Raw genomic sequence first — 21,663 nt, forward strand, 5'->3', positions numbered from 1 at the left:
GAGGGACAGAACAGTAGTCTAATGTTATAGAAGGGAGGGACAGAACAGTCGTGTAATGTTATAGAAGAGTGGGACAGAACAGTAGTGTAATGTTATTTAAGGGAGGGACAGAACAGTAGTCTAATGTTATAGAAGGGAGGGACAGAACAGTAGTGTAATGTTATAGGAGGGAGGGACAGAACAGTACTGTAATGTTATAGGAGGGAGGGACAGAACAGTAGTCTAATGTTATAGAAGAGAGGGACAGAACAGTAGTGTAATGTTATTTAAGGGAGGGACAGAACAGTAATCTAATGTCATAGAAGAGAGGGACAGAACAGTAGTGTAATGTCAAAGGAGGGAGGGACAGAACAGTAGTGTAATGTTATAGGAGGGAGGGACAGAACAGTAGTCTAATGTTATAGCAGGGAGGGACAGAACAGTAGTGTAATGTTATAGAAGAGAGGGACAGAACAGTAGTGTAATGTTATTTAAGGGAGGGACAGAACAGTAGTCTAATGTTATAGATGGGAGGGACAGAACAGTAGTGTAATGTTATAGCAGGGAGGGACAGAACAGTAGTCTAATGTTATAGAAGGGAGGGACAGAACAGTCGTGTAATGTTATAGAAGAGAGGGACAGAACAGTAGTGTAATGTTATTTAAGGGAGGGACAGAACAGTAGTCTAATGTTATAGAAGGGAGGGACAGAACAGTAGTGTAATGTTGTAGAAGGGAGGAACAGAACAATAGTGTAATGTTATAGAAGGGAGGGACAGAACAGTCGTGTAATGTTATAGGAGGGAGGCACAGAACAGTAGTCTAATGTTATAGAAGAGAGGGACAGAACAGCAGTGTAATGTTATAGGAGGGAGGAACACAACAGTAGTCTAATGTTATGGAAGAGAGGGACAGAACAGTAGTCTAATGTCATAGAAGAGAGGGACAGAACAGTAGTCTAATGTTATAGAAGAGAGGGACAGAACAGTAGTGTAATGTTATAGGAGGGAGGGACAGAACAGTATTGTAATGTTATTTAAGGGAGGGACAGAACAGTAATCTAATGTTATAGAAGAGAGGGACAGATGAGTAGTGTAATGTTATAGGAGGGAGGGACAGAACAGTAGTGTAATGTCATAGGAGGGAGGGACAGAACAGTAGTGTAATGTTACTAAGGGAGGGACAGAACAGTAATCTAATGTTATAGAAGAGAGGGACAGAACAGTAGTCTAATGTTATAGAAGGGAGGGACAGAACAGTAGTGTAATGTTAAAGGAGGGAGGGACAGAACAGTAGTCTAATGTTATAGAAGGGAGGGACAGAACAGTAGTGTAATGTTATAGGAGGGAGGGACAGAACAGTAGTGTAATGTTATAGGAGGGAGGGACAGAACAGTAGTGTAATGTTATAGAAGAGAGGGACAGAACAGCAGTGTAATGTTATAGGAGGGAGGGACAGAACAGTAGTCTAATGTTATAGAAGAGAGGGACAGAACAGTAGTGTAATGTTATTTAAGGGAGGGACAGAACAGTAATCTAATGTTATAGAAGAGAGGGACAGAACAGTAGTGTAATGTAATAGGAGGGAGGGACAGAACAGTACTGTAATGTTATAGGAGGGAGGGACAGAACAGTAGAGTAATGTTATAGGAGAGAGGGACAGAACAGTAGTGTAATGTTATAGAAGAGAGGGACAGAACAGTAGTGTAATGTTATTTAAGGGAGGGACAGAACAGTAGTCTAATGTTATAGAAGGTAGGGACAGAACAGTAATCTAATGTTATAGAAGGGAGGGACAGAACAGTAGTGTAATGTTATAGCAGGGAGGGACAGAACAGTAGTCTAATGTTATAGAAGGGAGGGACAGAACAGTAGTGTAATGTTATAGGAGGGAGGGACAGAACAGTAGTGTAATGTCATAGGAGGGAGGGACAGAACAGTAGTGTAATGTTACTAAGGGAGGGACAGAACAGTAATCTAATGTTATAGAAGAGAGGGACAGAACAGTAGTCTAATGTTATAGAAGGGAGGGACAGAACAGTAGTGTAATGTTATAGGAGGGAGGGACAGAACAGTAGTCTAATGTTATAGAAGGGAGGGACAGAACAGTAGTGTAATGTTATAGGAGGGAGGGACAGAACAGTAGTGTAATGTTATAGAAGAGAGGGACAGAACAGCAGTGTAATGTTATAGGAGGGAGGGACAGAACAGTAGTCTAATGTTATAGAAGAGAGGGACAGAACAGTAGTGTAATGTTATTTAAGGGAGGGACAGAACAGTAATCTAATGTTATAGAAGGGAGGGACAGAACAGTAGTGTAATGTTATAGCAGGGAGGGACAGAACAGTAGTCTAATGTTATAGAAGGGAGGGACAGAACAGTAGTGTAATGTTATAGGAGGGAGGGACAGAACAGTAGTGTAATGTCATAGGAGGGAGGGACAGAACAGTAGTGTAATGTTACTAAGGGAGGGACAGAACAGTAATCTAATGTTATAGAAGAGAGGGACAGAACAGTAGTCTAATGTTATAGAAGGGAGGGACAGAACAGTAGTGTAATGTTATAGGAGGGAGGGACAGAACAGTAGTCTAATGTTATAGAAGGGAGGGACAGAACAGTAGTGTAATGTTATAGGAGGGAGGGACAGAACAGTAGTGTAATGTTATAGAAGAGAGGGACAGAACAGCAGTGTAATGTTATAGGAGGGAGGGACAGAACAGTAGTCTAATGTTATAGAAGAGAGGGACAGAACAGTAGTGTAATGTAATAGGAGGGAGGGACAGAACAGTACTGTAATGTTATAGGGGGGAGGGACAGAACAGTAGAGTAATGTTATAGGAGAGAGGGACAGAACAGTAGTGTAATGTTATAGAAGAGAGGGACAGAACAGTAGTGTAATGTTATTTAAGGGAGGGACAGAACAGTAGTCTAATGTTATAGAAGGTAGGGACAGAACAGTCGTGTAATGTTATAGAAGAGAGGGACAGAACAGTAGTGTAATGTTATTTAAGGGAGGGACAGAACAGTAGTGTAATGTTATAGAAGGGAGGGACAGAACAGTAGTGTAATGTTGTAGAAGGGAGGAACAGAACAATAGTGTAATGTTATAGAAGGGAGGGACAGAACAGTAGTGTAATGTTATAGGAGGGAGGGACAGAACAGTAGTGTAATGTTATAGGAGGGAGGGACAGAACAGTAGTGTAATGTTATTTAAGGGAGGGACAGAACAGTAATCTAATGTTATAGAAGAGAGGGACAGAACAGTAGTGTAATGTTATAGGAGGGAGGGACAGAACAGTAGTGTAATGTCATAGGAGGGAGGGACAGAACAGTAGTGTAATGTTACTAAGGGAGGGACAGAACAGTAGTGTAATGTTATAGTAGAGATGGACAGAACAGTAGTGTAATGTTATTTAAGGGAGATACAGAACAGTAGTCTAATGTTATAGAAGGGAGGGACAGAACAGTAGTCTAATGTTATAGAAGGGAGGGACAGAACAGTAGTGTAATGTTATAGGAGGGAGGGACAGAACAGTAGTCTAATGTTATAGAAGGGAGGGACAGAACAGTAGTGTAATGTTATAGAAGAGAGGGACAGAACAGCAGTGTAATGTTATAGGAGGGAGGGACAGAACAGTAGTCTAATGTTATAGAAGAGAGGGACAGAACAGTAGTGTAATGTTATTTAAGGGAGGGACAGAACAGTAATCTAATGTTATAGAAGAGAGGGACAGAACAGTAGTGTAATGTAATAGGAGGGAGGGACAGAACAGTACTGTAATGTTATAGGAGGGAGGGACAGAACAGTAGAGTAATGTTATAGGAGAGAGGGACAGAACAGTAGTGTAATGTTAGAGAAGAGAGGGACAGAACAGTAGTGTAATGTTATAGAAGGTAGGGACAGAACAGTAATCTAATGTTATAGAAGGGAGGGACAGAACAGTAGTGTAATGTTATAGCAGGGAGGGACAGAACAGTAGTCTAATGTTATAGAAGGGAGGGACAGAACAGTCGTGTAATGTTATAGAAGAGAGGGACAGAACAGTAGTGTAATGTTATTTAAGGGAGGGACAGAACAGTAGTCTAATGTTATAGAAGGGAGGGACAGAACAGTAGTGTAATGTTGTAGAAGGGAGGAACAGAACAATAGTGTAATGTTAAAGGGGTAGGGACAGAACAGTAGTGTAATGTTATAGGAGAGAGGGACAGAACAGTAGTGTAATGTTATAGAAGAGAGGGACAGAACAGTAGTGTAATGTTATTTAAGGTAGGGACAGAACAGTAATCTAATGTTATAGAAGGTAGGGACAGAACAGTAGTCTAATGTTATAGAAGGGAGGGACAGAACAGTAGTCTAATGTTATTTAAGGGAGGGACAGATCAGTAGTCTAATGTTATAGAAGGGAGGGACAGAACAGTAGTCTAATGTTATAGAAGGGAGGGACAGAACAGCCGTGTAATGTTATAGAAGAGAGGGACAGAACAGTAGTGTAATGTTATAGAAGAGAGGGACAGAACAGTAGTGTAATGTTATAGGAGGGAGGCACAGAACAGTAGTCTAATGTTATAGAAGGGAGGGACAGAACAGTCGTGTAATGTTATAGGAGGGAGGCACAGAACAGTAGTCTAATGTTATAGGAGGGAGGGACAGAACAGTAGTGTAATGTTGTAGAAGGGAGGGACAGAACAGTAGTGTAATGTTATTTAAGGGAGGTACAGAACAGTAATCTAATGTCATAGAAGAGAGGGACAGAACAGTAGTGTAATGTCATAGGAGGGAGGGACAGAACAGTAGTGTAATGTTATAGAAGAGAGGGACAGAACAGCAGTGTAATGTTATAGGAGGGAGGGACAGAACAGTAGTCTAATGTTATAGAAGAGAGGGACAGAACAGTAGTGTAATGTTATTTAAGGGAGGGACAGAACAGTAATCTAATGTTATAGAAGAGAGGGACAGAACAGTAGTGTAATGTTATAGGAGGGAGGGACAGAACAGTAGTGTAATGTTATAGAAGAGAGGGACAGAACAGTAGTGCAATGTTATAGAAGGGAGGGACAGAACAGTCGTGTAATGTTATAGAAGAGAGGGACAGAACAGTAGTGTAATGTTATTTAAGGGAGGGACAGAACAGTAGTCTAATGTTATAGAAGGGAGGGACAGAACAGTAGTGTAATGTTCTAGAAGGGAGGAACAGAACAATAGTGTAATGTTATAGGAGGGAGGGACAGAACAGTAATCTAATGTTATAGAAGGGAGGGACAGAACAGTTGTGTAATGTTATAGGAGGGAGGCACAGAACAGTAGTCTAATGTTATGGAAGAGAGGGACAGAACAGTAGTGTAATGTTATTTAAGGGCGGGACAGAACAGTAGTCTAATGTTATAGAAGGGAGGGACAGAACAGTAGTGTAATGTTGTAGAAGGGAGGAACAGAACAATAGTGTAATGTTAAAGGGGTAGGGACAGAACAGTAGTGTAATGTTATAGGAGAGAGGGACAGAACAGTAGTGTAATGTTATAGAAGAGAGGGACAGAACAGTAGTGTAATGTTATTTAAGGTAGGGACAGAACAGTAATCTAATGTTATAGAAGGGAGGGACAGAACAGTAGTCTAATGTTATAGAAGGGAGGGACAGAACAGTAGTCTAATGTTATTTAAGGGAGGGACAGATCAGTAGTCTAATGTTATAGAAGGGAGGGACAGAACAGTAGTCTAATGTTATAGAAGGGAGGGACAGAACAGCCGTGTAATGTTATAGAAGAGAGGGACAGAACAGTAGTGTAATGTTATAGAAGAGAGGGACAGAACAGTAGTGTAATGTTATAGGAGGGAGGCACAGAACAGTAGTCTAATGTTATAGAAGGGAGGGACAGAACAGTCGTGTAATGTTATAGGAGGGAGGCACAGAACAGTAGTCTAATGTTATAGGAGGGAGGGACAGAACAGTAGTGTAATGTTGTAGAAGGGAGGGACAGAACAGTAGTGTAATGTTATTTAAGGGAGGTACAGAACAGTAATCTAATGTCATAGAAGAGAGGGACAGAACAGTAGTGTAATGTCATAGGAGGGAGGGACAGAACAGTAGTGTAATGTTATAGAAGAGAGGGACAGAACAGCAGTGTAATGTTATAGGAGGGAGGGACAGAACAGTAGTCTAATGTTATAGAAGAGAGGGACAGAACAGTAGTGTAATGTTATTTAAGGGAGGGACAGAACAGTAATCTAATGTTATAGAAGAGAGGGACAGAACAGTAGTGTAATGTTATAGGAGGGAGGGACAGAACAGTAGTGTAATGTTATAGAAGAGAGGGACAGAACAGTAGTGCAATGTTATAGAAGGGAGGGACAGAACAGTCGTGTAATGTTATAGAAGAGAGGGACAGAACAGTAGTGTAATGTTATTTAAGGGAGGGACAGAACAGTAGTCTAATGTTATAGAAGGGAGGGACAGAACAGTAGTGTAATGTTCTAGAAGGGAGGAACAGAACAATAGTGTAATGTTATAGGAGGGAGGGACAGAACAGTAATCTAATGTTATAGAAGGGAGGGACAGAACAGTTGTGTAATGTTATAGGAGGGAGGCACAGAACAGTAGTCTAATGTTATGGAAGAGAAGGACAGAACAGTAGTGTAATGTTATTTAAGGGCGGGACAGAACAGTAGTCTAATGTTATAGAAGAGAGGGACAGAACAGCAGTGTAATGTTATAGGAGGGAGGAACAGAACAGTAGTCTAATGTCATAGAAGAGAGGGACAGAACAGTAGTGTAATGTCATAGGAGGGAGGGACAGAACAGTAGTGCAATGTTATAGGAGAGAGGGACAGAACAGTAGTGTAATGTTATAGAAGAGAGGGACAGAACAGTAGTGTAATGTTATTTAAGGGAGGGACAGAACAGTTGTCTAATGTTATAGAAGGGAGGGACAGAACAGTAGTCTAATGTTATAGAAGGGAGGGACAGAACAGTAGTGTAATGTTATAGGAGGGAGGGACAGAACAGTAGTCTAATGTTATAGAAGAGAGGGACAGAACAGTAGTGTAATGTTATTTAAGGGAGGGACAGAACAGTAGTCTAATGTTATAGAAGGGAGGGACAGAACAGTAGTGTAATGTTGTAGAAGGGAGGAACAGAACAATAGTGTAATGTTATAGAAGGGAGGGACAGAACAGTAGTGTAATGTTATAGGAGGGAGGGACAGAACAGTAATCTAATGTTATAGAAGGGAGGGACAGAACAGTCGTGTAATGTTATAGGAGGGAGGCACAGAACAGTAGTCTAATGTTATAGAAGAGAGGGACAGAACAGCAGTGTAATGTTATAGGAGGGAGGAACACAACAGTAGTCTAATGTTATGGAAGAGAGGGACAGAACAGTAGGGTAATGTTATTTAAGGGAGGGACAGAACAGTTGTGTAATGTTATAGAAGAGAGGGACAGAACAGTAGTGTAATGTTATTTAAGGGAGGGAAAGAACAGTAGTCTAATGTTATAGAAGGGAGGGACAGAACAGTAGTGTAATGTTATAGAAGAGAGGGACAGAACAGTAGTGCAATGTTATAGAAGGGAGGGACAGAACAGTCGTGTAATGTTATAGAAGAGAGGGACAGAACAGTAGTGTAATGTTATTTAAGGGAGGGACAGAACAGTAGTCTAATGTTATAGAAGGGAGGGACAGAACAGTAGTGTAATGTTCTAGAAGGGAGGAACAGAACAATAGTGTAATGTTATAGAAGGGAGGGACAGAACAGTAGTGTAATGTTATAGGAGGGAGGGACAGAACAGTAATCTAATGTTATAGAAGGGAGGGACAGAACAGTTGTGTAATGTTATAGGAGGGAGGCACAGAACAGTAGTCTAATGTTATGGAAGAGAGGGACAGAACAGTAGTGTAATGTTATTTAAGGGCGGGACAGAACAGTAGTCTAATGTTATAGAAGAGAGGGACAGAACAGCAGTGTAATGTTATAGGAGGGAGGAACAGAACAGTAGTCTAATGTCATAGAAGAGAGGGACAGAACAGTAGTGTAATGTCATAGGAGGGAGGGACAGAACAGTAGTGCAATGTTATAGGAGGGAGGGACAGAACAGTAGTGTAATGTTATTTAAGGGAGGGACAGAACAGTAATCTAATGTTATAGGAGGGAGGGACAGAACAGTAGTGTAATGTCATAGGAGGGAGGGACAGAACAGTAGTGTAATGTTACTAAGGGAGGGACAGAACAGTAATCTAATGTTACAGAAGAGAGGGACAGAACAGTAGTGTAATGTTAAAGGAGGGAGGGACAGAACAGTATTGTAATGTTATAAGAGGGAGGGACAGAACAGTAGTGTAATGTTATAGGAGAGAGGGACAGAACAGTCGTGTAATGTTATAGAAGAGAGGGACAGAACAGTAGTGTAATGTTATTTAAGGGAGGGACAGAACAGTTGTCTAATGTTATAGAAGGGAGGGACAGAACAGTAGTCTAATGTTATAGAAGGGAGGGACAGAACAGTAGTGTAATGTTATAGGAGGGAGGGACAGAACAGTAGTCTAATGTTATAGAAGAGAGGGACAGAACAGTAGTGTAATGTTATTTAAGGGAGGGACAGAACAGTAGTCTAATGTTATAGAAGGGAGGGACAGAACAGTAGTGTAATGTTGTAGAAGGGAGGAACAGAACAATAGTGTAATGTTATAGAAGGGAGGGACAGAACAGTAGTGTAATGTTATAGGAGGGAGGGACAGAACAGTAATCTAATGTTATAGAAGGGAGGGACAGAACAGTCGTGTAATGTTATAGGAGGGAGGCACAGAACAGTAGTCTAATGTTATAGAAGAGAGGGACAGAACAGCAGTGTAATGTTATAGGAGGGAGGAACACAACAGTAGTCTAATGTTATGGAAGAGAGGGACAGAACAGTAGTGTAATGTTATTTAAGGGAGGGACAGAACAGTCGTGTAATGTTATAGAAGAGAGGGACAGAACAGTAGTGTAATGTTATTTAAGGGAGGGAAAGAACAGTAGTCTAATGTTATAGAAGGGAGGGACATAACAGTAGTGTAATGTTATAGAAGAGAGGGACAGAACAGTAGTGCAATGTTATAGAAGGGAGGGACAGAACAGTCGTGTAATGTTATAGAAGAGAGGGACAGAACAGTAGTGTAATGTTATTTAAGGGAGGGACAGAACAGTAGTCTAATGTTATAGAAGGGAGGGACAGAACAGTAGTGTAATGTTCTAGAAGGGAGGAACAGAACAATAGTGTAATGTTATAGAAGGGAGGGACAGAACAGTAGTGTAATGTTATAGGAGGGAGGGACAGAACAGTAGTGTAATGTTATAGGTGAGAGGGACAGAACAGTAGTGTAATGTTATAGAAGAGAGGGACAGAACAGTAGTGTAATGTTATTTAAGGGAGGGACAGAACAGTAGTCTAATGTTATAGAAGGGAGGGACAGAACAGTAGTCTAATGTTATAGAAGGGAGGGACAGAACAGTAGTGTAATGTTATAGGAGGGAGGGACAGAACAGTAGTCTAATGTTATAGAAGAGAGGGAAAGAACAGTAGTGTAATGTTATTTAAGGGAGGGACAGAACAGTAGTCTAATGTTATAGAAGGGAGGGACAGAACAGTAGTGTAATGTTGTAGAAGGGAGGAACAGAACAATAGTGTAATGTTATAGAAGGGAGGGACAGAACAGTAGTGTAATGTTATAGGAGGGAGGGACAGAACAGTAATCTAATGTTATAGAAGGGAGGGACAGAACAGTCGTGTAATGTTATAGGAGGGAGGCACAGAACAGTAGTCTAATGTTATAGAAGAGAGGGACAGAACAGCAGTGTAATGTTATAGGAGGGAGGAACACAACAGTAGTCTAATGTTATGGAAGAGAGGGACAGAACAGTAGTGTAATGTTATTTAAGGGAGGGACAGAACAGTCGTGTAATGTTATAGAAGAGAGGGACAGAACAGTAGTGTAATGTTATTTAAGGGAGGGACAGAACAGTAGTCTAATGTTATAGAAGGGAGGGACAGAACAGTAGTGTAATGTTATAGAAGAGAGGGACAGAACAGTAGTGCAATGTTATAGAAGGGAGGGACAGAACAGTCGTGTAATGTTATAGAAGAGAGGGACAGAACAGTAGTGTAATGTTATTTAAGGGAGGGACAGAACAGTAGTCTAATGTTATAGAAGGGAGGGACAGAACAGTAGTGTAATGTTCTAGAAGGGAGGAACAGAACAATAGTGTAATGTTATAGAAGGGAGGGACAGAACAGTAGTGTAATGTTATAGGAGGGAGGGACAGAACAGTAATCTAATGTTATAGAAGGGAGGGACAGAACAGTTGTGTAATGTTATAGGAGGGAGGCACAGAACAGTAGTCTAATGTTATGGAAGAGAGGGACAGAACAGTAGTGTAATGTTATTTAAGGGCGGGACAGAACAGTAGTCTAATGTTATAGAAGAGAGGGACAGAACAGCAGTGTAATGTTATAGGAGGGAGGAACAGAACAGTAGTCTAATGTCATAGAAGAGAGGGACAGAACAGTAGTGTAATGTCATAGGAGGGAGGGACAGAACAGTAGTGTAATGTTATAGGAGGGAGGGACAGAACAGTAGTGTAATGTTATTTAAGGGAGGGACAGAACAGTAATCTAATGTTATAGAAGAGAGGGACAGAACAGTAGTGTAATGTTATAGGAGGGAGGGACAGAACAGTAGTGTAATGTCATAGGAGGGAGGGACAGAACAGTAGTGTAATGTTACTAAGGGAGGGACAGAACAGTAATCTAATGTTATAGAAGAGAGGGAGAGAACAGTAGTGTAATGTTAAAGGAGGGAGGGACAGAACAGTAGTGTAATGGTATAAGAGGGAGGGACAGAACAGTAGTGTAATGTTATAGGAGAGAGGGACAGAACAGTAGTGTAATGTTATAGAAGAGAGGGACAGAACAGTAGTGTAATGTTATTTAAGGGAGGGACAGAACAGTAGTCTAATGTTATAGAAGGGAGGGACAGAACAGTAGTGTAATGTTATAGGAGGGAGGGACAGAACAGTAGTCTAATGTTATAGAAGAGAGGGACAGAACAGTAGTGTAATGTTATTTAAGGGAGGGACAGAACAGTAGTCTAATGTTATAGAAGGGAGGGACAGAACAGTAGTGTAATGTTGTAGAAGGGAGGAACAGAACAATAGTGTAATGTTATAGAAGGGAGGGACAGAACAGTAGTGTAATGTTATAGGAGGGAGGGACAGAACAGTAATCTAATGTTATAGAAGGGAGGGACAGAACAGTCGTGTAATGTTATAGGAGGGAGGCACAGAACAGTAGTCTAATGTTATAGAAGAGAGGGACAGAACAGCATTGTAATGTTATAGGAGGGAGGAACACAACAGTAGTCTAATGTTATGGAAGAGAGGGACAGAACAGTAGTGTAATGTTATTTAAGGGAGGGACAGAACAGTAGTCTAATGTTATAGAAGAGAGGGACAGAACAGTAGTGTAATGTTATTTAAGGGAGGGACAGAACAGTAATCTAATGTTATAGAAGGGAGGGACAGAACAGTCATGTAATGTTATAGGAGGGAGGCACAGAACAGTAGTCTAATGCTATAGAAGAGAGGGACAGAACAGCAGTGTAATGTTATAGGAGGGAGGAACAGAACAGTAGTCTAATGTTATGGAAGAGAGGGACAGAACAGTAGTGTAATGTTATTTAAGGGAGGGACAGAACAGTAGTCTAATGTTATAGAAGAGAGGGACAGAACAGTAATCTAATGTTATAGAAGAGAGGGACAGAACAGTAGTGTAATGTTATAGGAGGGAGGGACAGAACAGTAGTGTAATGTTATAGAAGAGAGGGACAGAACAGTAGTGCAATGTTATAGAAGGGAGGACCAGAACAGTAGTGTAATGTTATAGGAGAGAGGGACAGAACAGTAGTGTAATGTTATAGAAGAGAGGGACAGAACAGTAGTGTAATGTTATTTAAGGGAGGGACAGAACAGTAGTCTAATGTTATAGAATGGAGGACCAGAACAGTAGTCTAATGTTTGGTAAAGATTTGGTGAAGTGGATGATAGCAGTGCTGGCTGTGGTATGTGTGATGATTGTGAAGTGCTATAGAAATTCAACAGTCACAAGACAGGGACTTAGAAACGGCACGTCAAGGGAATTGTACTGTTCAAAAGGGTTTAAAGTAGCCTCACTGAAATCTGGCAACTGATTGTAGGTCTATAACCTCTCACATACCCTAATATCATTTTTAATCCTGCAGAATTAAGCATTTATTGCATAAAAATGTTACTCTTGAACAAGTGTGGAGAAGTTCTTGAAGCATCTTAAGGGAATGAATGGTTAAGGATCGTCTCTAAAAGTGCTATATTTATCCGCATCATAAAAGCTGATAGTGTTTCAACCACATAAAATATGCATCCAAGCTGAACTGAAATATTATCAAAAACATGTTGGGTTGTTTTAACAGCTTTATATTTCCTTAAAACCAGTCAAATTGGAAATTTTGCACCGAAAATCTTTTTGCAATTTCTCCCTGAGCTGTAAACACCTTTGCTGTACAAGAGAAGCTGAGATGAAAGAGGAAAAAGAAAACAAATTGCACCGACGTCAACTACATTGAAGCATTCCTTCTAGCGATTTGTGACTTTATTCTGGTGAGCAAGGGTTTATTTAGTTTTTCAGGGCAACAAGTAATGACAGAAGATAAGCTACATATATACAAATGATCATATTCCACTTTGTCACATATAGTCACAGATGGGTTATCCCTAACTCACACCAATTAACTGATATTGGAATATTCACTACCGTTCCAAAGTTTGGGGTCACTTAGAAATGTCCTTGTTTTTGAAAGATAAGCACGTTTTTTTGTCCATTAAAATAACATCAAATTGATCAGAAACACAGTGTAGACATTCTTAATGTTGGAAATGACTATTGTAGCTGTAAACGGCAGATTTTTTAAAATGGAATATCACCATAGGTGTACAGAGGCCCATTATCAGCAACCATCACTCCTGTGTTCCAATGGCACGTTATGTTAGCTAATCTAAATGTATGATTTTAAAAGGCTAATTGATCATGAGAAAACCTTTTTTGCAATTATGATGCACTGCTGAAAACTGTTGTCCCTGATTAAAGAAGCAATAAAACTGGCCTTTAGACAAGTTGAGTATCTGGAGCATCAGCATTTGTGGGTTCGATTACAGGCTCAGAATGGCCAGAAACAAAGCACTTTCTTCTGAAACTCAGTCTATTCTTGTTCTGAGAAATTAAGTCTAATATTTAACCGAAGTGCATGGCTCTCTAGGCTTTTGCCAAATATCTGTGTTGTCCTCTCTTCCTCTTGTCCTGCTGTGTGAAGGTATGGTACTAGTGAATGTATGGTATTGGTGTGCAGTAGTAGGATACATTGCTTCAACTAGGGTGGCCCAAACGTATACTGTTCCCCTTTTCTCTTTCTGGAGGAAAGCTTAGACTGTCATTGGCTACATCATGATTCCCAACCCTTCTCTTGAAGTGTGCAATTGCCCATCATGGATTTAAAAGCATTGAATTGTTAGCGTAAGCATCAGATGAAGGGACGCCATTGTTAAGTCCATGAGCAGGAGTGTGCTAATGCACACTTCGGGTGAAGAGTGAAGAATTGGGGTTCAGGCATTTTTATTGATGCTTGTTATTGGCTTTAGTGTGTAACTTGCCCCTGAACTCTAACCTCTGGAGCCCCTGGTGCTGGAATGAGACAACCTGAAGTTACTTGTGATAAAAACGAGTTGGGTTCAGCCTTTCGTACCTAGCATCATGAAAGCAAGTTGTTACAGTAATTGTTACATATTTTTTTAAATAAAGGTTAATCAGTTAGTTGCCATATACATACAATTTCCCAATGCAATCAATTGAAGATGAAGGAGAAAGGCACTGTATGTTTGATCAGAATGATTATGCTGTTTGAGAGCATTTTCTTATGTTAGAGAGCACATTTGCTAATCGTGATGCATCCAGCTGCAGCCCCGCATTAGCCTGTGACTAAAACTAGCTGTGACTAAGCTTTGACTGAGCTTTGGCTGGATAATTGTGAGGCTTTACTGGGATAACAGAAACCAAATGGAGCGCTTTTTGACAAGGGGATACAGGGAGCGTTCCACTAACAGTGACCAGGGGATGAGATGGTATCAAATCATCCGTCGATGTATGATCATTGTCCCAGCCCATCCTCCCCATTTCTCCCTCCCCCAGCCCCCACTGGATCAGAGAGCTCTGATTTCTATCTGAAGGTGGATGATGAAGGTCCATTTCTATCAAAAAACGCTCTCTCATTTGTACTCCTGTTATCCTCATCTTCAGACATCTGTCCATCTTTCTTTTCCAGCACTGAACCCCTGATACGATCTGGCCATAAATGCAAAAGAGCACAGAGTGATCAGGCAAATTAAGTAAGCATTGATCAGATTTGTACATTTTTCAATTTCCTCAAGATTTGCAATTTTCCATCTTCTCCTTAACATTTCCCCTATTTTCGTGGTCTCCCTCTTCTTTCCCCTCTTCCTCCTCCTTCCTTTACTCCTCTACCCCTCTTCTATCAGAGTACAGTATACTGATGTCTATCTCAGTGCTGTTGAACTAAGTTAAATTAAACTAAGCTCAGATAAGTTCATTTAAACTAGGTTATAAACTCTGTGATCTTATCGGGGGTCTGTGTCTCCCATCTCTCCTTGGCCTTGTGCTGTATACTCACTGACCTTGTGTGTTTTTTCTAAGCAAGAATATCCCGTGTTCAGTTGGATCTACTTCAAGGTGAATCAACTAATCACGTATTATTATTAACACAAAACAAGTGTGTAGATGTGTGAAGTGAAGTGTGTCTGATTTGTGTGGGTTGTTTTCCCTTCCTTTCACCATCGTATGCTCAGCTGCCATGGGGGTGTGCGGTTTTGTCTGACCAATCTCTTGGTCCCCAGGGTAACCTGCCACCAGACTACCGCATTAGTCTCATTGACATCGGATTGGTCATTGAGTACTTGATGGGCGGAGCTTACAGATGCAACTACACCAGGAAGAGGTTTAGAACTCTGTATCACAACCTCTTTGGACCCAAAAGAGTGAGTGGCGGACCAGCTTTACAGTTTCCTATTCTGCTAATGATGCATGTGCATGTGTCTGCATGTCTACTTGTCTCTGTGGGATCAATTGAATCGAACATTCATTGTGTTACGGTATTTACGCTTTAGTTCCTTTTCCCATGGTCAAATTAACTCCCAGACGGGTCTTGGGTACGATAAACAAACCTACTATTAGTAATCTGAGTAAACTCACCTCAGGTATGCTTTCAGTGAAAGCCAACCCGAGCCTCACTTTTGCAGTGATATAAATTTGGTACTTACGTAACCTTTTTTTTGTGTGATCAAGGGACAATGCTGTAAATTAATATACATAAATATGCATATCCCTCTACGTCTAAATCTGCACTAGGGATACGGTCCCCTTTTCTCCCTCGGCCTGCAAACTCTCCCAAACTAGCAATAGAATGAAGAAATCAGTGCCAAACTGCACTGCACTATACTGCTCGGAACAACGGTTGTGAAATAGATGGGTTGGTTGTTAAGCAACAAAACTGAGGTGTGGGCAACTATGGGGCAAAACAGACAGGGTTGGCTTAGGTTGTCTACCACATGTAAACTACAGTCTGTCTTCAATGTTTATTGAAAACATAAATAAAGTTGCACAATGAGCATTTGTTTCCTCTCAAGACATTGTTACAGTTGGTAGTTAGCTAGCTAGTGAATTTGAGCCATATCAGCAAAACACTTAAAAACCAGACATGGTATCAGGATAAAACTAATTGAAACAAGCTACTTCAGATTTCCCACATGGCATTTTCTTGTCATTGTTGCTAGCTATCTGGCCATCCAGTATCACAAAAAGACAGGGCCTTGTGCCCCATGAAGCGTGCACATAGTTTTTGTGACGTTCTCAACTAAACCGTCTATAGAGATTTTTGTTGTTGTTGATTTTTCAGTTTCAAGGCCTCCTTCAAGACAAGGCTCCTTGAAGAACAGACTAAATGCCAACTATAGAAAATCGCTATTCTAGGACTATTGTGTAGAGCAATGTCTAGTCCATCAACATCAGCCAATGACTATGCAGTGTGTATGCATGTGTGCATGAGGTTGAAAAGAGAGCAAAAGTGAAGGATAGAAGAAGAGAGACAGAGGATGCAAGACAAAGAGGTAGACATCTAAATGAGCTGTGATCTGTTTTAAAACGATTTGGGCACACTGACAGTGTCGTCTTAGATGAAAAAGCAGTGTGAATACAGGAACAAACACACGCACCAACACAATGTGGTAGGAATAATCCTGAAATAGGTGCAGATATCAACATCCCCACAGGAGGCCTGAGTTATTTTTACCAGCAGTTGGGGAAGCAGGTCACATGATGGCTCATTAATGCATATTTTGTACACAGCCTGCTTTAAAACGCAGTGCCTGCTGCTGCATAGAGCTCCATTTAGCCAGCCACCCCCTTACACAGACAAACACACAGAGATTCAATATATCAGGTTACAGTAACAGGTTACTATCTAAAGACAACAGGTTACTGTTTATCTATAACAGATTGCTGTTGATCTAGAACCGATTACTGTCTGGTCTCGAACAGGTTACTGTTGGTCTCGAACAGGTTACTGATGGTCTAGAACCGGTTACTGTCTGGTCTCGAATAGGTTACTGTTGGTCTAGAACAGGTTACTGATGGTCTCAAACAGGTTACTGTCTGGTCTCGAACAGGTTACTGTCTGGTCTCGAATAGGTTACTGTTGGTCTAGAACAGGTCTGGTCCCAAATAGGTTACTGTTGGTCTCGAACAGGTTACTGATGGTCTAGAACCGGTTACTGTCTGGTCTCGAATAGGTTACTGTTGGTCTAGAACAGGTTACTGTCTGGTCTCAAACAGGTTACTGTCTGGTCTCGAACAGGTTACTGTCTGGGCTCGAACAGGTTACTGTTGGTCTCGAACAGGACAGTTATGCTGTTTAATTGTGTTGGAACATACAGTGCATTCAGAAATTATACAGACTCCTTGCCATTTTCCACATTCTGTTACGTTACAGCCTTATTCTAAAATGTATTACTTTGTTTTAATCCCCCTCATCAACATACACACATTGCCAATTAATGAAAAAGCAAAAATAGGTTTTTATAAATGTTTGCAAATGTAATACAAATAGAAAACTGAAATACGAGTGTTCAGACCCTTAACTTTGTGGAAGTATCTTTGGCAGTGATTGCAGCCTTGAGTTTCCTTAGGTATGACGCTACAAGCTTGGCACACCTGTATTTGGGGAGTTTCTCCCATTCTTCTCTGCAAAAAATCTCAAGCTCTGTCTGGTTGGATGGGGAGCGTCGCTGCACAGCTATTTTCAGGTCTCTCCAGAGTTGTTAGATATGGTTCAAGTCCGGGCTCCGGCTGGGCCACTCAAGGACATTCAGAGACTTGTCCCAAAGCCAATCCTGCATTGTCTTGGCTGTGTGCTTAGGCTTGTTGTCTTGTTGGAAGGGGAACCTTCGCCCCAGTCTGAGGTCCTTAGCGCACTGGAGCAGGTTTTCATCAAGGATCTCTCTGTACTTTCCTCCGTTCATCTTTCCCTCAATCCTGACTAGTCTCCCAGACCCTGCCGCTAGTCTCCCAGTCCCTTTCTTCACCATGCTTCACCTTAAGGATGGTGCCAGACGTGATGTTTGGTATTCAGGCCAAAGTGTTCAATCTTGGCTTCATCAGACCAGAGAATCTTGTTTCTCGTGGTTTAAGAGTCCTTTAGGTGCCTTTTGGCAACTCCAAGCAGGCTATCATGTGCCTTTTACTGAGGAGTGGCTTCCTTCTGGACACTCTACCATAAAGGCCTTGTTGGTGGAGTGCTGCAGAGATGGTTGTCCCTCTGGAAGGTTTTCTCAACTCCAGAGTGGAACTCTTTGGTCTTGGCCATAGTGGAGTTTGGAGTGTGACTGTTTGAGGTTGTGGACAGGTGTCTTTTATACTGACAACAAGTTCAAACAGGTGCCATTAATACAGGTAACGAGTGGAGGACAGAGGAGCCTCTTAAAGAAGAAGTTACAGGTCTGTGAGAGCCAGAAATCTTGCTTGTTTGTAGGTTACCAAATACTTATTTTCCACCATAATTTGCAAATAAATTCATAAAAAATCCTACAATGTGATTTTCTGGATTTTTTTCCCCATTTTGTCTGTCATAGTTGAAATGTACCTATGATGAACATTACTGGCCTCTCTCATCGTTTTAAGTGGGAGAACTTGCACAATTGGTGGCTGACTAAATACTTTTTTGCCCCACTGTATTCTAAGTCCGAACCATCCAGAGTAGTGATGCTGAACAGGCGGGCAGGTGTGGGCAGCAATCGGTTGAAGAGCATGCATTTAGTTGTACTTGCATTTAAGAGCAGTTGGAGGCCACAGAAGGAGAGTTGTATGGCATTGAAGCTCGTCTGGAGGTTAATTAACACAGTGTCCAAAGATGGGCCAGAAGTATACAGAATGGTGTTGTCTGTGTAGAGGTCCCCGAGCTGACAAAGTACAAATCTGTCGTTCTGCCCCTGAACAGGCAGTTAACCCACTGTTCCTAGGCCGTCATTGAAACTAAGAATTTGTTCTTAACTGACTTGCCTAGTTAAATAAAGGTAAAATAAAAAATACAAATACAAATTGTAATTCATAACATTACACACAAAATTTATGATGTAGATCCACAAATGAATACATACCAAACACAACGTAACATATCATCCTACATAGAGTATTTCACTTTTAAGTGTAATATGAAGTGCTCTGAGACCAGAATGGCATTTCTCTCTGTATTTGAACACTTGGCCTTGTGAGTGTGTGTAAGTGGGTCTGTCTGTGTTCCTTTATGTATGTGCATATTTTTTTATGTGACGAATTCCCCTTGACGCTGTTGATTTCTCAATGACCATGTTTTTGTTACCTTTCCAGCCCAAAGCCCTGAAACTGCTGGGGATGGAGGTGAGTCTGGGTTACAACATGGTTATTATTTGGTTACAGTTTGGTGTATTCCCCTGGTTTGCATAATGAGTGCCTGGTAACCCTTAATTTTACAGCACGGTATTTACTAGGTAATAACTAGGTAAATAACTAGTAACAAAAAGTAAATACATGTTAACAATTTAGTCCCAAATGTAATTACCTGGAACCAAGTAAGTAAGTACTACATGCTTAATTAGTGTAAAACGGTAAAACGAAGCTGTCTGTTTCCAGGTAGATACAACGTAGTTACTTGTGAAATACCACCACATTGGATGACTCCATCTCATGAAGACAACAGCAAATATGTCTGTGATCTTACCCTGTTGTTTCATGGGACCACCTTCACACTTACAGGGTAGGTACAAAGTAAGGGCTTTAAAATGAAGCCGTTGCTAATACCATGTAAGTACCCCATACTTACAGGTCAACAAATGATTTAGTCAAATGATTGTGTAGACATAGTGTACTAAGTCATTTTCCTGAAGTTACCAGGTATGCACAGTGCCTTCACAAAGTATTCACACCCTGTGACTTTTTCCACATTTGTTGTGTTACAGCCTGAATTTAAACTGGAGACCTTGTCAAAGTGGAATTGTGTTTTTCAAAATGTTTACAAAAAAAAAAAAAAAAAAAAAAATGAAAAGCTGCAATGTCTGGATTCAACCTATTTTTCTATGGAAAGCTTAAATAACTTCAGGAGTAAAATTCTGCTCAATAAGTCACAATACGTTTTAACATATTTTTTTAATGACTACCTCTTTACTCCACACATACAATTATCTGTAAAGTCCCTCAGTCGAGCTGTGAATTTGAAACACAGATTAAACAACAAATATCAGGGAGGTTTTCCAATTTTTTGCAAAGAAGGGCACCTAATAGTAGATGGGTAAAGAAAGCAGACATTGAATATCTTCTTATGGGCAGGACGGTAGCGTCCCACCTGGCCAACAACCGTTGCAATTGCAGAGCGCGAAATTCAAAAATAGCAAATTCAAATATTTAACATTCTTGAAAATATGTGTGTTATACATCAAAAGAAAGCTTAACTTGTAACGGTTTTCTGTATGAGAAGGAGAGTCGGACCAAAATGCAGCGTGTCGATTGCGATTCATGTTTAATGAAAAAACACACTAAACACAAACACTACAAAAACAATAAACGTAACGAAAACCTAAACAGCCTATCTGGTGAAAACACATAGACAGGAACAATCACCCACAAACACACAGTGAAACCCAGGCTACCTAAATATGGTTCCCAATCAGAGACAATGACGAACACCTGCCTCTGATTGAGAACCATATCAGGCCGAACATAGAACTAGACAAACTAGACATGTAACATAGAATGCCCACTCAGATCACACCCTGACCAACCACAACATAGAAATATACAAAGTAAACTATGGTCAGGGTGTGACAGTACCCCCCCCCCAAGGTGCGGACTCCGGCCGCAAAACCTGAACCTATAGGGGAGGGTCTGGGTGGGCATCTGTCCGCGGTGGCGGCTCTGGCGCTGGACGTGGACCCCACTCCATAATAGTTTTAGTCCACCTCCTTAGCGTCCCTAGATAGGTTACCCTCCTTAATGACCGCTCGGGACAGAGGGGCAGCTCGGGACAGAGGGGCAGCTCGGGACAGAGGTAGCTCGGGACTGAGAGGAAGCTCAGCACTGAGAGGAAGCTCAGCACTGAGAGGAAGCCCAGGCAGGTAGTTGGATCTAGCAGATCCTGGCTGACTGGAGAATCTGGAAGAGTCTGGTCGACTGGCAGATCTGGAAGAGTCTGGTCGACTGGCAGATCTGGAAGAGTCTGGTCGACTGGCAGATCTGGAAGAGTCTGGTCGACTGGCAGATCTGGAAGAGTCTGGTCGACTGGCAGATCTGGAAGAGTCTGGTCGACTGGCAGATCTGGAAGAGTCTGGTTGACTGGCAGCTCTGGCTGCTCCATGCTGATTGGCTGCCCCATGCTGACTGGCAGCTCTGGCTGCTCCATGCTGACTGGCTGCTCCATGCTGACTGACAGCTCTGGCTGCTCCATGCTGACTGGCTGCTCCATGCTGACTGGCTGCTCTGGCTGCTCCATGCTGACTGGCGGCCCTGGTTGCTCCATGCTGACTGGCGGCCCTGGCTGCTCCATGCTGACTGGCGGCCCTGGCTGCTCCATGCTGACTGGCGGCCCTGGCTGCTCCATGCTGACTGGCGGCTCTGGCTGCTCCATGCTAACTGGCGGCTCTGGCTGCTCCATGCTAACTGGCGGCTCCTTGCAGACTGGCAGCTCTGGCGGCTCCTTGCAAACTGGCAGCTTTGGCGGCATCCTGCAGACTGGCAGCTCTGGCGGCTCCTTGCAGACTGGCAGCTCCCTGCAGACTGGCAGCTCCTTGCAGACTGGCAGCTCTATGCAGACTGGCAGCTCTATGCAGACTGGCAGCTCAATGCAGACTGGCAGCTCCTTGCAGACTGGCAGCTCCTTGCAAACTGGCAGCTCCTTGCAAACTGGCAGCTCCTTGCAAACTGGCAGCTCCTTGCAAACTGGCAGCTCCTTGCAAACTGGCAGTTCTGAACAGGCGGGAGACTCCGGCAGCGCTGTAGAGAAGGAAGGCTCTAACAGCGCTAAACAGGCGGGAGACTC

At 41.9% G+C, this 21,663-nt stretch overlaps 1 protein-coding gene across 1 annotated transcript in view; it reads left to right on the forward strand.

The window, feature by feature from the left end:
- LOC139389305 (transient receptor potential cation channel, subfamily M, member 3) overlaps window positions 1–21,663 on the forward strand; it is a 286,121-nt gene that overhangs the window by 214,882 nt on the left and 49,576 nt on the right. Inside the window, 3 exon segments of the mRNA XM_071135930.1 lie at window positions 14,742–14,777; window positions 14,942–15,082; window positions 18,984–19,013. Coding sequence (XP_070992031.1) covers window positions 14,742–14,777; window positions 14,942–15,082; window positions 18,984–19,013 — 207 coding nt within the window.

Source organism: Oncorhynchus clarkii, chromosome 30 (assembly GCF_045791955.1).
Source record: "Oncorhynchus clarkii lewisi isolate Uvic-CL-2024 chromosome 30, UVic_Ocla_1.0, whole genome shotgun sequence".
NCBI classification, from domain to species: domain Eukaryota; kingdom Metazoa; phylum Chordata; class Actinopteri; order Salmoniformes; family Salmonidae; genus Oncorhynchus; species Oncorhynchus clarkii.